Here is a 16,011-nt window from a genome sequence, read left to right on the forward strand (position 1 = left end):
CCCATATTTATATGGCAAGCCTTTCTCAGTATTGGCAGACCATCATGCGGTCTGTTGGCTTTCGTCGGTCAAGGATCCTACTGGCCGGCTCGGTCGTTGGGCTCTCCGACTACAAGAATATCTCTACACAGTGACGTACAAGTCGGGACGCCAACACCAGGATGCAGATTTCCTCTCTCGCTACCCAGTCGAAGACCGGACCTCTACGTCTGATACTGACACCGACGCCTCCGTTCTCTGTTTTTCCACTGCTCCATGCCGCCGACGAGCCGCGCCGCGACCCGTCCTTGCGTATCACGATTGACCGCCTGGAATCGTCCCTTGCCGACAGTTCCCTTCGCTTATTCACACTTAAAGATGGCGTCCTCTACCACCAGAATGATAGCCCAGACGGCTGAGCATAACTCCTTGTGATCCCTAAACACCTTCGCTCGGCTGTTCTCCACGAATTTCACGACCTCCCCACTGCCAGTCGCCTCGGTGTGTCATGTAACTACGACCGGACCCGCCGACGCTTCTTTTTTTGGCCAGGGCTTGCTCGCTCCGTTAGAAGATACGTAGCTGCATGCGAGAAATGCCAGCGACGCAAGACACCATCGACACTCCCTGCTGGGTACCTTCAACCACTCGACATTCCCGCGGAGCCATTCTTTCGGGTTGGTTTAGACTTACTTAGTCCTTTTCCTCTTTCTACCTCTGGGAACAGGTGGATCGCTGTGGCCACAGATTACGCCACGTGCTACACCATCACCCGAGCGCTCCCTACGAGCTGCGCCACAGATGTCGCCGATTTTCTTCTGTACAACGTGATTTTATTACATGGAGCTCCGCGACAACTTCTCACAGACCGTGGCCGGACATTCCTATCAAAAGTTATCGTGGACATCCTGCAGTCCTGTGCCACTAGGCACAAGCTATCCATGTCATACCATCCGCAAACAAATGGCCTCACGGAGCGTCTGAATCGCACTATCACAGACATGCTCGCGAAGTATGTATCTTCAGACCACACAGACTGGGACCTCGCTCTACCGTTTGTCACGTTCGCGTATAATTCCTCGCAGCCACGACACCAGCCGGTTATTCCCCATTTTTCTACTGTTCGGCCGAGAACCAGCACTGCCCCTCCACAAAACCCTCCCTGTTCACGTGTCACCGACCAGTGAATATGGACTTGACGCCATCGCCCACGCTGCCCACGCAAGGCAAATTGCCCGTGACCGCCTTCTGAACTCCTAAACGAGTCAAAGGCGTTTGTACGACCGGCGACATCGAGACGTGCACTTACTGCCTGGTTTGGTGCTTCTATGGTCTCCGTCACGTCAGGTAGGCTTGTCAGAAAAACTACTGTCTCGTTACACAGGCCCATACCAAGTGCTTCGTGCCGTGACTCCCGTCACCTAGGAGATAGCCCCTGACGCCCCATCTGCTTCCCAGTCCACTGATATCGTGCACGTTACACGACTGAAGCAGTATCACCCTCCTAGTGCCGACATTTAGTCGCTCCGGGACGTCGCTTCTGCCGCCGGGGGATTATGCTACACGCGTGTGGTATTTTATTGTTTGAACGAGGTGGGCTGGGCGCCATCACTCGACAAAAGAGGAAGAAGAGCGACCTGGGCTCGCGCGCTGAATCTAACCGGTCAGCGCTGCAACCGCTGTAGGAAATATAACCTGTAAATAGTTGCTCGTCTTACTGACTCGTCCTTCGCGTAACAATATCAAGCTCTCCCATAGAGCGACGGGGGAGTTTGGTGACCTGAAAAGTATTGAGGGACTATGCTTCTACCAGTATGCTTTAGTGTTTGCTTCACTCAGTACCCAAATCCGCACCAATTTCAGTGGTTTTTGAGTGCTATACTTTTTTCGCTGAGTCATTGTCATTTTTGGTGCGTCATGCTCATGACTGATTTCTACCATTGTCCTTTAGTGTTCCCTTCACTTAGTGCCCACATCCGAACCCGTTCCAGTGGTTTTTGAGTGTTAATCTTTTTTTTTTTTTTGCAGTCATCGTCATTTTTGCTGAGTTATGCTCATGACAATAACTACTACCACCATCCTTTAGTGTTTCCTTCACTTAGTATCCACGTCCGAACCCATTTAATTTGTTTTTGAGTGTTCATATTTTTTCGCTGAGTCATTGTCATTTTTGGTAAGTCACGCTCATGACTGTGACTTCTACCAGCATCGTTTAGTGTTTCCTTCACTTGGTACCCACGTCCGAACCCCTACGAGTCGTTTTTGAGTATTAATCTTTTTGCTGGGTAATTTTAATGACCTACACGACACACATTTCTTGGCATTTATGTCATGACCTACCCCTTATGTTCGTCATACACTCCTGTCATACTATGCCAACTTTGCTACCTACCTAGTTATTGGCTGATTTATGGCTGATATTGGCTGATAGTGGCTGATTTATGATTTACATGACACGCATGCCATGACATTCATGTCATGACATGCCATTTATGTTCGTCATATACTCTTGTCATAGTATGCCAATTCTTAATTGCGCCCTTTCCATTCAGCCACTTCACTTTTACGCACTTTGTCAACTTCTCGAACACTTGATCCATTTTGTAGACTTGGTAACCGAACAATGGCAGCCGATCCATCTTTGATTCTCTTGGCACGGGTATTTAGAGGCTTCATTGTGACTGCAAGGGCTGACCTGTCACAGAAAGCTGTTGTACCGCGTTTTATCGGTATTTAGTGTCCTGTCAGGAAGCTCTGGAGTGGATTTGCTGCCCTAGAGCTGTGCTACTTGCGGAACTGATCACCACGATAGAAGACAAGCATTACGTCAATAAACTGCAGCTGGTTCACCCTTGGAACCTCTAATGTGTGCAGGCACGTGCACGGGTTACGATCGTGGCGCTTCCTTGCGGATTTACAAAAAAGTGATAACAAGATGAACATTCGCCGGTATACTGGCATCTGAAATATGCTGATTTTATTCTATTGTGCAACTTCCTCGCAGACATTATAATACGATTCCACGCTTGCTGTTTTTCTATGTGTCAAACTCCATAAAGGAGAAAGCGTCATACGCTCGAGACTATCTAGTACGGCTACGAAGGAAGCTATGCGCTTTTTGCAGAAAGAAAACCACGCTGTTAAGAAAACATTGTCGCTGTCAGATGACCGAATCAAAGTCAAACGCCTTTCCGGTGTTGTCGCCTTACCATCTGAGCTGACCAGATGGTTAGCAAGTCGCAGCGCAACGGCATATTATCCTACACCCTGCGCTGCGAGTCATCGGTTCTTTCACCCTGGCCCTGCAGACATTCGATGGAGTTTAATGTGAATTGTGTATGTTTAACACAAGTTCTGATAAGCAATAATAACATCAACAGAAAAAGCGACAATAACACTTCATTATTTGCATAGCAGCTGACTATAACGACTCTTCATTGATTTTAGCAAATGATTGATGTGTTGAGCATCAGTTTTGTTTTTATGCTATTCATAGATATATCCTTGAAGCCTGATATATGTTAAAGGTAATAAACAAGCAACTGACCATAAAGTTTTCTAACGAAATTGCGATGTAACCACGTCATGAACTAAATGCTTCCTTTTTGCATTCGATCGCAATAATAAAATGCTTCTCTTAGTTCCTGGATATTATGGGAAATACTAAACTGTGGGTAACAAATATAAATATCTACTGCGTTACCAAAATGTACACTGTGAACATTGTACTCACCAGGATAGGCTTATCCGCATCAACCAGAAGTGCTCTCTTGACTGCTTCATAGAAAGAGCAGCAAGGAATTTCCACGTCAGGGAACGGGGAATAGACAACACCATCCTCTATTCTAGCTTTCATTGTAAGTGCGATCTTCAGCTGTAGGACCAATGTTCAGATGACCATCCGGACATTTGGTGTAACTGAAACAGGCAGAAAGTGTGTGCTCGATGACAATTCTTTGACAACAGTAAGCTTTTTCTACCACCACCACTGCGACATGCTATCGGGATGCCCTGAGCCACTAAGCTCCCAACGCGAGAAGTAGAGCATGTGAATGCGAGAACCAGAAAGAAGCAGGCTATTACCAAGAAAGGCTTTGCTGTTTGCAGCATATGAACAGGGGGAAAGTTGACCTCCCACGTTATCACCGCCGTTATCGCCACGTTATCGCCGCAGATGCCTTCTCCCATGGTCGCCTGTCTTTTACGATATCTGAACTGATAACCACTGCTCTTTTGGTGCCCGTCCCGCCGAAAATAGTTTTAGTTAGTCATTCTATATGCTAATCTTTGGCCGTGTAAGCCATACGTGGAATTTTCTTTTCCCTGTCAATACTTCAAAAAAGGGAAAAAAAGCAGGAAAGAAAGAAAGCTGGCGCAGTAGCGTAATTAGTGGCTATATAGTGGATACGGCGTTGGGTTGCTAAACTACATGGAACTCGCGGGTTGAACCCAGGTCACGGAATTCGACGGGAGGGGAAATGGGAAAACACTTGTGTACTTCTATTTAGGTGGGCGTTAAAGAAGCCCAGGTGGTGAAAACTAAACCTCATAATCATATCGTGGTTTTGCCACGTAGACCCAAGAATTTATTTGAATTAAAAAGAGAGAAAAGCATGTGGCTGCGGTCTTCGGCTTTTTTCTAGGGGTGTAAACGAAATAGTTGTAAATTATTATCGAATCTGATTTCCAAGAAAAACATGTTACGCTTATCCTATATTTTATACATAAATGTAATGCCGTTCCCAAATGTATGACGGCTCAACTCAGCAGCCTGTATGTTATTAATGGCTGCTTTCAGTTATCCGGTGCACTATCATAACAACCATAATGAAACAAATAAAGGAACGGCATACCTCACATACACGTAGAGATATGTGCAGATCTGTTGCGTTCATTGAAGATAAGTGTGGTACCACATGGGGCGCCCAGTTTTAATGGGTTGAAAACATGGTGAGATTGTCAAAAAAGTTTTCTTTGCCTGAATCAAATTAGCAGAATTACATTCTGCCCCCAAACGGGGGCGTTTATATTGAATGGCAGCTAGGCACTTGTTAAGCAGGACTTATTAACACCCGTGCGTTAATTCTCTCAGGAACTGCGCCTCTGCGCAACAGCCACGACTCCCCGGCAGCACAATCATTCGGAATAACAGTCTGCACTTGCATCCGTCACCCACCTCTGAGACTTCAATAGTGCTGTTGTGCTATACATTCGAACGGAAACGACTAGTCGGCGTCGTACAGTGTAGCAATAACACTTGCGTAAGTATATATATATATATATATATATATATATATATATCAGTGCAGCAAAGAATCGCAGGAGCCGGCACAGAAGTAGTTCAAAAAATAGAAGCACGTAGGAAAAACATAACAGGACCCTACTGACGTTTCGGCCGGGTCCGGCCTTCATCAAGAGGCTTGATCAAGGCCGGACCCCGGCCGAAACGTCAGTATAGTCCGGTTATGTGTTTCCTACGTGCTTCTATTCAATTTTTTTTAATTATATATATATATATATATATATATATTATATTATATATATAATTAAAAAAACTATATATATATATATATAAGGTGGTTTTGCCTGCTACGAATATTGTTTCTGCGAAAGAGAGTTTTATGTGCAGTATTCACTAATAAGTCTGTTTCCTGTCGGGAGTTCTCACTTTTGCAATTAGTGCAATTGGAACATTTCTTATGTGTTTCTTACACATAAATCGTGAATATATATGTCTAAGTGCCCTTCAATTTAATTGCCTAGAAATACATTCGCCATTCTTGGCGCCACGCTGTTAATAAACCTGGTTTATTTCACTGTAATATTGTTTTCTTAGATGATTGTCCCTGATCAATATCCACCAACAAGAAGCGCGCGCAAAATGATAGGACATCAATAATAAAATGTTCTCTACCTAGCTTCATGTTGCAGAGATAGCAGTTACTTTTAGAAGACAGTGGTAAGAACAGCAGTTCACCTGGCTAAAACTACATTTGGTACCAGCCGTCAAGAGTCACAGGCGCACCAAAGCAACTAAAAAAGTTGTCGCAGTTTCACCTGAAAGGCGAAGCATCAATTGTGATAGCAAACTTGTAGAGAGCTATACGGAGTAATGATATTAGCTTTATCAGCTGTATAAACTTGGACATGCAGCAGCATCGGCAACACGCAGAACTGTTGTCGACGCCATCGGCGTTTTGCCCGCGTTCGCTCAAAATGCGTGCGGCGTTGGTGACTGTTGCCGGAGCTACTGATATAAATAGGCACTGCGTGCCGCAGCGAAACGTCGCCTCCCTTCCCTCCCCCTCCCCCACGGCCTCTCGCTCGTCGGAAGAAGGCGCGTTTGCTCTACATACATGGTGATTGTGAAGGAGAACAGAGACGCCTACTTCTGCAGCCCTTAAGCGAGCACGGCGCAGAACGCGCGTTTGTTCTCCGCCGTGCGTTCACTCCCCGTGAAAGACGCGCCCCTCGCGCCCTTTCACTCGCACATACAGCGTTCGGCACGCGGCGACGATTTCTTCTCCAAATGACGTCATACGGAACCTCACGGCGACGGCGGCGCCGATGGCAGAAATCTGCTTTTTAGTGTCCATATAATTGCTATCGCAATAAAAATGTACTGCACAGACGTTCTGCAAGAAAAACTGGGCGTCCGCCAGCGTCCGCGTAGCGAACGCACGCTCGCTAGCAGCCGACGCGCTTGACAACGATAGCAAAATTGAAGACGTTGCTTTGTATAATCCACGCCTCAAATATATATGTTCGGCAAAATGGTGTAAACATAATTTTGGAGTTGAAATAAAGCACTATTTTAAGAGCGTACTATGTGCAATCGGCCCCTGCGCCCGCAGCGAAAGTACGTTGAATATGCCTCGGAGCACGTCTCCGCCCCAGTCCAGTTCGCTCGCAGCGCCCTCGCAAAATTTTTCCACACACGGCGCCTCAGCGGGAGAGCGCCTTTCGGCCCACTCGTACATTCTAGTATACTCTAGTGGACGCGCAGCTTGGCCGTGACGTCAAAGGGGAGATAAAGCTCGGAGCCGCCGCGACGGCGGCTGCACTATCGGTGACTCTGTGGCGAATACGTGTACCCTTGACATGGGACGGCCCGAAGAAGAAATCACTATCTTGAAGCGCGGCGAAGCGAGAATCTGCGCGTCGGTGGCGAGCCGATTCGAGATACCGTTCCTAGAAGAACGTAGGCTTTATTATCAAATCGATAAGATTTGAGCCCGGCGTATTTTTAGTAAGCACTTGTCATTTTGTATGAAAACGTAGCCAAGCGTAGTAAAACATGGAAGAAGCTAGATCGATCACCAGCTCCGCTGTTTACTCTGCCTTGCACCACTAGTGCAAGCTGCCCACCGTGTTTTTTTTTTTTTAATTCCCAAGATTCACTAAACTCGAACCATGACTCACCATGTTTTTTTGTTGAGGCACTCTCACCTGGACCCTCAAGCCTTACACATATGTTTTGCAAGTCAATCCCCCACGACGTAACCTTTTGATTCACTCCTAATTCAAACTTGATTCACTCTTAATTCACCCTATCACCCTGCTTGGTTCACCTTCATTCACTCTACCATCTCGGTTTTAGTTGAATCACACTTGGTTTGCCCTATTACTTATTATTATTATTATTATTGCTATAATGATGTATTAATAGCAGCTTTTATATCCACAGTTGTATTTCTTTTTTTCCGCTTCTATTTCGAATGTACCCGCCCCCCTATGTAATACCCTCGTAAGAGGGCCCTTAGGGGTTTTTTTGAATAATAATTACTCCAAATTTTCAATTTTCAACACTCTTGATTTACCCTGTCACCACTTGATTCCCCTTCTTTCACTCTCATTTACTCTTCATCAGCTCACTCTATCTCATCATTACTTTTCGTTTGACTCCTATCACTTAAACAAACCCCCTTAATTCACCACCAATCCACTCCTAATTCACAATTAATTCGCTCTTTACTCACCTCGCTGTATACCCATTATCACTTCAGCCCCTTTGCTAGAATCATTCTTCCACCCTTAATATCGGTTTTTGCGCATTATCGCCTCTTAGCCTAACAGGATCATTTCCTGTCGACAACGCGGTTTTGGAACGTCCTTGAAACGGAGACCTCACCGTGAGACATTTAAGGTTTTCGCCTTATTAACAAAATAGGACATAGTTTTACGAAGTGAATGCAGTCAATATATTCGTTGAAAGTCGTGTGTGCCTGTGTGTCGTTCTATATTTCTGTCGTCGTCGTTTCCGCGCATTTTGCCTGACAAAAAACGCGGAGCTCATTTCGGTGCGTAGTATACGTATGGATTGTGCGTGCCAGAACCCGATGCCCTCGCCTTACGAATTTCGCTACAGCACGTCTTCATATACTAGGGTTTATCCATAACAACAGCTGAGCGGTAAAACAGGAAAGGACGACTCAGAGGGCTAAGTATGGCTTCTCAATGGAAGTCAGTTAAGTTAGGGTTTTATTAATGATAGGTCCAGCTCAATATGCATAAAATAAGTAAAAGTCTCATGCGTTGTTATGCACAGTCAGTTTAACCTCCTAGATAGTAACCACTCATACTGGCAGATGAGTGTCAGTAACTTATTATACCAGGCAACAGAAAACGTCATTCCATTCAATGGTGTTGTCGGTGCAGCGTCAGGGCAGATATGTTGCTTTACCTTTAGGGATGAGTAGGCTCCCCTTCGGACTGAATGGTGGCGGGAATTGATGCTCCGCAGGTGTGTTACGGCGCTGTAGTGTGTTTGGGCCACCACCACGGAGAAAGAATAACTCAGGAGACGCAACTCGGCTCCTTGTCGCGTCGTCATAATGTCACGCTGGAGCGCGGCGGCGGACATCGTGACACCGCCCCCTATCAAACGCCGGACGCCTGACGTATGTTCACGTGACGGTTTGTCGAAGTGATGCAGCGGATGCGGAGAGCGCGGGGCTCGGTCGCTAGGTCTTGTCGTCTGCTCGCGAGCGGATGCTCGATGCCAGTGCGCCGCCCTTGCATTACGTAGCTACAGCTCGAGTACGCTAGCTGAACACGATGCCTGTCGCTAAACGAGACGGCAGCTATTACAACGTGTTCTCGCTAAGCTGGCCGGCGCGCCATGAGACGGGGACCGACCAGTACCGCCCCAAGGAGCAACAATGACTGTTTCGGCTGGTCAGGAAGACTGCGCCTCCAAGGTCAGCGTAGAATATACACCTGTTGTGCAGTTCCGCTGGGAACTCTTTTTAGCAGACGCGTTGTTGTTTCTCTACCAGTTCTCGATCCTCGCTTTCTATAGATCTCGCCAATTCTTGCAGGCGTTCGTGATTTGGAGCTTTGAAAGTTCGAGCGCTTTCCGCGCATTACTTATATCCGCTGTTACAGTTTGGGATGAAGCATCGGTGCCCCATTTTCGATAATCATGAAACGCATGCGCAACGAACACTTACATCGTAGATGACCAATGGAGGAACTGCAGAACTTAGAAGGAATGATTCTTACTGCGCGAAGCGAGCGGCAGACTCTGCTCTACTCTGCTGTTCCGTCTGTCCACGTCTCCCCAAACGTGCCGCAGAAATATAATGAAATTTAGTTTCTCCGCAAGGTAGCTATGTATCGCATACTCTGATCGGTACTTTTTATAGTGCATGACGATAAAGATAAATAAATTCTCGTTTTTGGTTACGCCGAGAAAATTGAAAAAGCACCAAGTGCAGTTTTCTATACGCGCATGGGTATGGTTGCAAATCGTCTGCTCTTTCCATACGCGCCTGGCTATAATCGCAGATCTTCTGGTCCTTCAAGTGCTATAGTTTCTTGCTCTTATTGCCGCATAAAAAGTCTGTCATCTTAAATTAAAATCTTAAAAAAATATTTACACCATGACAGTCTACAGGTATTTTATTCCTTGAGTGAAAACCGCGCTGGCTCAAATCTTTTTGCGGCATCAGACAACCCAGCGTAAGCGGCCAGTAGCAGACGACGCCGGGCGCCTTCGGAGTGCAATTTTTGTTGCGATAGCAATTATACGGACACTCCAAAGCAGATTTCTGCCGTCGGCGTCGCCGCCGCCGTCGCCGTGAAGTTTCGTATGACGTGAACGGCGATGAAATCGTCGCCGCGCTCCGGACGTTGTATGTGCGAGTGAACGGGCGCGAGGGACGCGCGCTTTCACGGGGAGTGAACGCACGTCGGAGAGCAAACGCGCGTTCTCGCCGTGCTCCCAGAAGGGCTGCAGAATTAAGCGTCTTCTTTCTCCTTTGCATATATAGAGAGCAAACGCAAATTTTTCCGTCGCGCGAAAGGCTGTGGGGGGACGGGAGGGAGGGGAGGCGACGTTTAGCTGCGGCACCAAATAAGTATTTATATAAAAACGCCGCGCGCGTTTGGTGCGAACGCGGGCAAAACGCCGACGGCGTCGACAACAGTTCTGCGCGTTGTTGGTGCTGCTGCATGTCCAAGTTTCTACAGCTGATAAAACTACTATCATTACTCCGTACAGCTCTCTACTAATTTGTTATCGCAATTGGTGCTTCGCCTTTCGGGTGAAACTTCGACAATTTTTTTTCTTCCATGACCGCAGCCGCGAGCACCGCACCGACCCCGACCACGATTGAAGTAGTTCCTTCCGTCGCCGCAAGGCGCGCTGCGCCAACGTTCGCCTAAACCCCTCTATATTGACCCTTTTAGCGGCGATCCCGTGGGCGCTGCCATGTTTGATGACGTGGAGACGCGTCCATTGCTTGCCTCAACTGCCTCCGTTGCCTCCTTGTTTATAATGGAAGTGTATGTTGCCGGCGCGGCTCAGAAAACCTCTATTTTCGGAGATATTGTAGACGATGACTAAGTGGACGACACGAAGCTTTGATCACAGCTTCAGAGAACATGCACAAGCGCTTTTGGAGCTGATTAAGCTATGTCAAACGGCGTAAGCAACGTATATGGTGCTTGTTCTAAAAGCGGGGCTAAGTATGTATTCCAAGCTATCCAAGATTTCCGATTATGAATTCAGTCAGGATTGGTGTGTTTTTCTCTTTGTTCTTTATTCGGCAAATATTTTGAAGCAGTGGCTTGTTAGTTTCTGACTCAGTGAAGTTCCTTGGTGCGGCCACTATCTGATTATTCTCGGCCTAATCGCTCGCAGGTGTGCTCAGTTCGGACAGATTTGTTCTTGCTGCACACAAGGCTTGAAACGTAGCTGTTTTGTGCATTGGGTACCTCGTAGAAAATATATATTACAGCTATTAACTCGCTCACTCTTGTGGACCGTCACGAAACATTCAGCTTCGACCATTCGTGCGCCATAGGTGTAGTCCGTCATTTATTGTGCGTATACAGTGCGCATATATTCAAGTGTGCGCCCATTCACGTATTCTTGATACGTTGGCGGTAGAGTGGGCGTAAGTTTTCCTGCCATTTGGGACAGATGTGTATAGATAACGTCCGCGAAACTTACTATGACAGGAAGCGGCGCTACTCCCTTTGTCGTTGTTTAACGAGTGATACTCACTCTTGCCGACGCTCTGGGGATGAAGCCATTTTTTTTAAGGTTAACAATACAAGGCTGGCGGATGAGCAAATTTCTGTATCCTCGAGGAAAGCCGTACATCACGAAGTGCCGGTAACACGTTCGGACAGTTGCAGCAGCGGTCCGCGAACTTGGCCACACAGATTCATTCTAGTCCTTAACATGCCAGTCACTATTTTTGCAGCCAACTACAGCACACGTCTTCAATCCACATGATTTAATCTAACATGATTGGATCACAGTGTGCTAGCGAAAACTGAGTTGCATTTCCGACAGCTGATCGCACAGAAGCAAGGTAGAACCGGTAATGGTTTCGTATTCGTGCGCGGTCGCTGAGGAGACGTATGGCGCGCCACCGTGAGCGCCATCTCGTTTCTCTAAAACAAACTGCTCCGCGAAAAGGGTCAATAGACGGTTTCATCCAGCGCCAGCGCGCTCTGGCAACGCTGTGCGCCCGCATCCGGCGCCCTTAGGAAACTTCCGATAGCCGTTCCTTTTGCTCGTTTTTGCTGGTATTTGTTCGCTCGCGCGCTCGTCCTTCGCATATTCTGTGTTATTTTTCGGGAATATCGATATAAGTGCGACTTGTGGCATTCAGTGTGTTGCGTGACGGCGAGTAGCTCTTAGAGCATCGACTGTTTTCATTACGTTTACGCCTCAACGGTGGTTTTCAAATCTGGGAGCTTACCAAGAGCTCCCAGATTTGCTCTGCTCACTCCATTCAAGGTACGTTACTACGTGGAGTACCCGGACTGCTATAATGCTGAATAATAAAAGTGCATACTGCACGATTGTTCTGGCAGTATGAAGTGTAACTCACCGGAGAGCAGCTCGACTCTCGCCTTGAGTTTGCCCGCTAGTCCAGTTTCTTGCCTCGGCGTGGATCGCCATGCTACGAACATGAGTTAAAATTGTTGTTTAGCGGGTGCCATGTTGCCGCCGTTTTATTTTAATGTTTTTCGTATCTGGGGCACAAGTGCACTTCTGCAGCTTTACTACCTAGGTACATGTGCGCATTGGTTGATCATGTTTAACGTCCCAAAGCGGCTCAGGCTATGACGGACGCCGCCGTGGAGGGCTCTGGATAGTTTCGACCCCCTGTGGTTCTTTAACGTGCACTGACATCGCACAGTATGCGGACCTCTTGCATTTCGCCTGCATCGAAATGCGACAGCCGGGGCCCAAACGGCGTCTTTTGTGTGAGCAACAGGGCACCGTAACAGCTGAGCCACCGCGGGGGCATACGAGCATTCGTATCGGTATCGCAGAGCAGCTACAATGGCAGAAAAGTTAGCGATTTCCGTGCATGCATGTAGGAAGTTTCGGCCACATTCTAAAAGCATTTACGAATTAACGAAGGCCGATTATGGATTGCAATCGTGCCCAACACTACAGGTTTCATTTTGTTAGACTGGACTGGACTGGACAAACTTTATTTAGGTCCTGCAGGACGCGCTTAGGGCGTAGCGGGCGTCGCCCACGTAGGGACCGACAGGGAATACCTGGCGGCCGCTTCGTGGTCCTGCTGGACGGCCCATTACTGGTGGGCGAGAAGCGAGCTTCTCAGGGACTTCTCCCACTTGTCCGAGGTAGAGTCGGGATTAGCGTTTCTACACTCCCAGAGCATGTGTGCGAATGTCGCCGTGTATCCGCACGAGGGGCACATGTCGCTGGGGTACGCGTCAAGATAGAGAACGTGGAGTTTGGCGGGGTTTGGGTATGTGTCTGTTTGTACTAAGCGTAGGGTTAGCGCCTGCGGTCTGTTAAGTTTGGGGTGTGGGGGCGGAAAGATTTTGTTAGAAGTGTGCTAAATTCGTGAGCATTTGAGTTAGTCCCATTTCAGTCGACCTAGGCTTCTTGCACTAAATGACTTTTGCGAATGTGCAGTTATTTGTGAATGCATATTGAAAAGCAGAAACAAGGCATATGACGCAGAAAACATGTGCATGTACACATGCACAGCTTACCACTTCATCCTCCATCTTGCAGCAATAAAAGTGCCATTGCGAAATGCAAAAACGCCCGTGTGCTTATCTTGTAGGGCAGGTTAAAGAACACAAGGTGGTCAAAATTAATCCGGAACCCTCCACTAAGGCGAGCCTCATAATCAGAACTGGTTTTGGCACGTAAAACCCCAGAAAGAAGAAAAAAGTGCCATTTACGTTTTTCTAGTTTTCGGCAGTCCCATTACCTGCCTTGAAGACATCAGTCTGCGTTCATTGCATGTCCTCACTAAGATGCTCCGCTTGTTGCTCCGGGGTTGTAACTGAGGGAAGGTGTTTGGAGCCCGGCGAAAACGAAAATCGCACGACATCATCGTCCAGCGGATCGGGCAGCTCCCTGCCTCTAAACATCAGCCTTTTGGCGATACCGATCTTTTGCTTCGTTGCTAAGCGCCTTAAAGTAGTCGCTCGTCATCTCGACAATATTCACGATGTAGGATCAGCTCATCACAGATTCCACCAAGCAGTGCAAACACCGACACGCCTACCTCACGTCGCGCATGCCTTCAAACAACATAGCCGGAAGTGCTTCTAGCTTTCCTGCCGGAAGTTCCGATGCGGCAACCAAGCAGCGGCAAGTGAGGTTTGTTTGTAAACACTGAAACCGTCTATAAAAAGTAGCGACACTCTCCTCCTCCGCCTTCCCTCCTCCTCGTTTCTCCTCTCGCGCGCTCCTTCCTCGACCTTGGCGCCGCCTACACCGCTTGAGCGTAGCCGACGACCTTTCGCAGAGTGAATGCACGCTTAGCAATGCCGTGCGCTATAAGCGTTCGCGTTGGCGTTCTAGCGCCGAGTAAGTTCGTGTATAGCATAGGATTTCTATGCGGAGGGTTATATACATATATATATATATAAACACGTGCAATTTTTTATATTTCACTGGTGACCGCTTGTCATCGGCTAACAAATGTGACATTATCGCTCGGCGCAGGACGCGCCTGCATGTATCGGAAGTTTCTCGAACGTTGTCGATGCTTCTATCCGTTGTCTGTTGTCACCGACGCTTACGTAATTAGATTGTATGAACGACGCAAACTGTCTAGTAGTTTTTGCAAGACACGAGGGCACCAGGGATTACTATGTAACCTTCGATGACTCATGTAGAAAAGCCGACGCGTTTCTCCGCTGATCAGATTTCGACGATCGCCGACTGTGTTCGCCGCTATCGTCGTGCTTCGAGTGCAACTTGGTTTTGTGGGCACAGGTTCGGCCAATAAAAAGTCCGTTTCGTCATTCACAGTTTTGCGACTGTTTTCTTCACCGCAACCACTACGTGACAATATATACAAATTAGGTGACGGCACATTCGTTTTCCGGTTCAATAACTATATTTATAAATATTTAAACGAGCGCTAACACCGTACCATGACGATTCCGAATGTATCGCGTGCACTGCATTTCTCAAGGTCGTGTCGCAAGATCTTGTTGCGAATGGTTGTAAATAACACGTTTATGATCGAATGCCAGCATCCTGGCCTCCAGCAGACCCTCAGTAAGTCAAATAATCCGTACCTTCCTTGCCACTTGAATTCGCGGTGCGTATAAGCTACGACGCTCAAAGGCTGCCGGAGGGCCCGGACGCACCAGCCTTAGTGTCCTACAGCAAGTGCGTCTCAGACACATAGTGGCCGTACGAACTAATAGTTGAACGAACAAGTAAGCGAACGACTAAAGGAACGAGCAAACGACTAAATTAACGACGACTAAACCAGCCAGTGAACGAGCGGGCGACCGCATGATTTCTTTGTGAGTGCTCCACCCTCGCATCATAACCTTCACACAAGTTAAAGCTCACGCTAATTAGCAGGTACGTCTCAAAAACCTATGATGCTGTCGTTCGGCGACGAACGCACCCCGTAACTCGGTATCGGGAGAACACGCACGCTTTTCACCGGTGCCTTTGTATCGCAAATCTACCGGGTGGCCGCCAACGACGAACTAGAGCAAAAGAGGCAAACAAAGCTATTCGCTCTAAAGAAAGCTAGTAAGTAACCACAAAACGCAGAGTTGTTTTCCTAAGATGAGTTTTCATGCTCGAGCCTCCATGTCAAAATGATTTAACTCAATCGTAAAAGTTTGCTAATCACGTTTTCACACGCAGTTTCGCGTGCCCGCGAATTCAAGCCTGTTGGCGTACAAAACGATTAAGCTTCTTGCCTTTGCTGAAACTATTTTGGCATCCGAAGGCGCAGCAGGTCGTGGTGATGGAAATTGCCGTGAAGCGACGTCGCACTTGCCGCAAAACATAGTTCCAGGCGTTCGCAAACCAAATCAACACGGAAGAGCAACTGCGTGTTGCTTATCAGTCGAAAATGCGAGACGCTTATCAGGCGAAAATGGCGATGGAGAGCGATCGTAAGCAAGCGCAGCCAGCGCCCGGGGGCGCGACGGCCCACGTGATGCCATTAGGCCAATAGTAGTAAGTGGTTCGTGTGGAAAGGGAAATGTTGGCGCAATCTTCTGCAGCCCTTGAGGAAGCACGGCTCAGCGCCAAGCCAA

General features: G+C 47.6%; 1 protein-coding gene and 1 long non-coding RNA gene across 6 annotated transcripts in view; one reads left to right on the forward strand and one right to left on the reverse strand.

The window, feature by feature from the left end:
• LOC119450772 (long-chain-fatty-acid--CoA ligase) overlaps positions 1–16,011 on the reverse strand; it is a 288,333-nt gene that overhangs the window by 65,335 nt on the left and 206,987 nt on the right. The window contains exons 1-2 of one of the 5 annotated variants that reach the window (XM_037714276.2): positions 8,663–9,146; positions 3,713–3,897 (exon numbers count right to left, since the gene is read on the reverse strand). The exons of 2 other annotated variants lie outside the window; for them this stretch is intronic. In XM_037714276.2, the coding sequence (XP_037570204.1) occupies positions 3,713–3,835 (123 nt within the window). In that variant the 5' untranslated portion in view covers positions 3,836–3,897; positions 8,663–9,146. Of the gene's footprint in view, positions 1–3,712; positions 3,989–4,062; positions 4,128–8,662; positions 9,147–16,011 lie in introns of those variants that run through there. 2 more of the 5 variants (XM_049666210.1, XM_037714277.2) reach the window with 2 other exon arrangements.
• The window catches only part of LOC125944844 (uncharacterized), a 216,943-nt gene that overhangs the window by 51,102 nt on the left and 149,830 nt on the right, over positions 1–16,011 (forward strand). The window lies entirely within an intron of this gene.

Source organism: Dermacentor silvarum, chromosome 4 (genome assembly GCF_013339745.2).
Source record: "Dermacentor silvarum isolate Dsil-2018 chromosome 4, BIME_Dsil_1.4, whole genome shotgun sequence".
Taxonomy (NCBI): Eukaryota; Metazoa; Arthropoda; class Arachnida; order Ixodida; family Ixodidae; genus Dermacentor; species Dermacentor silvarum.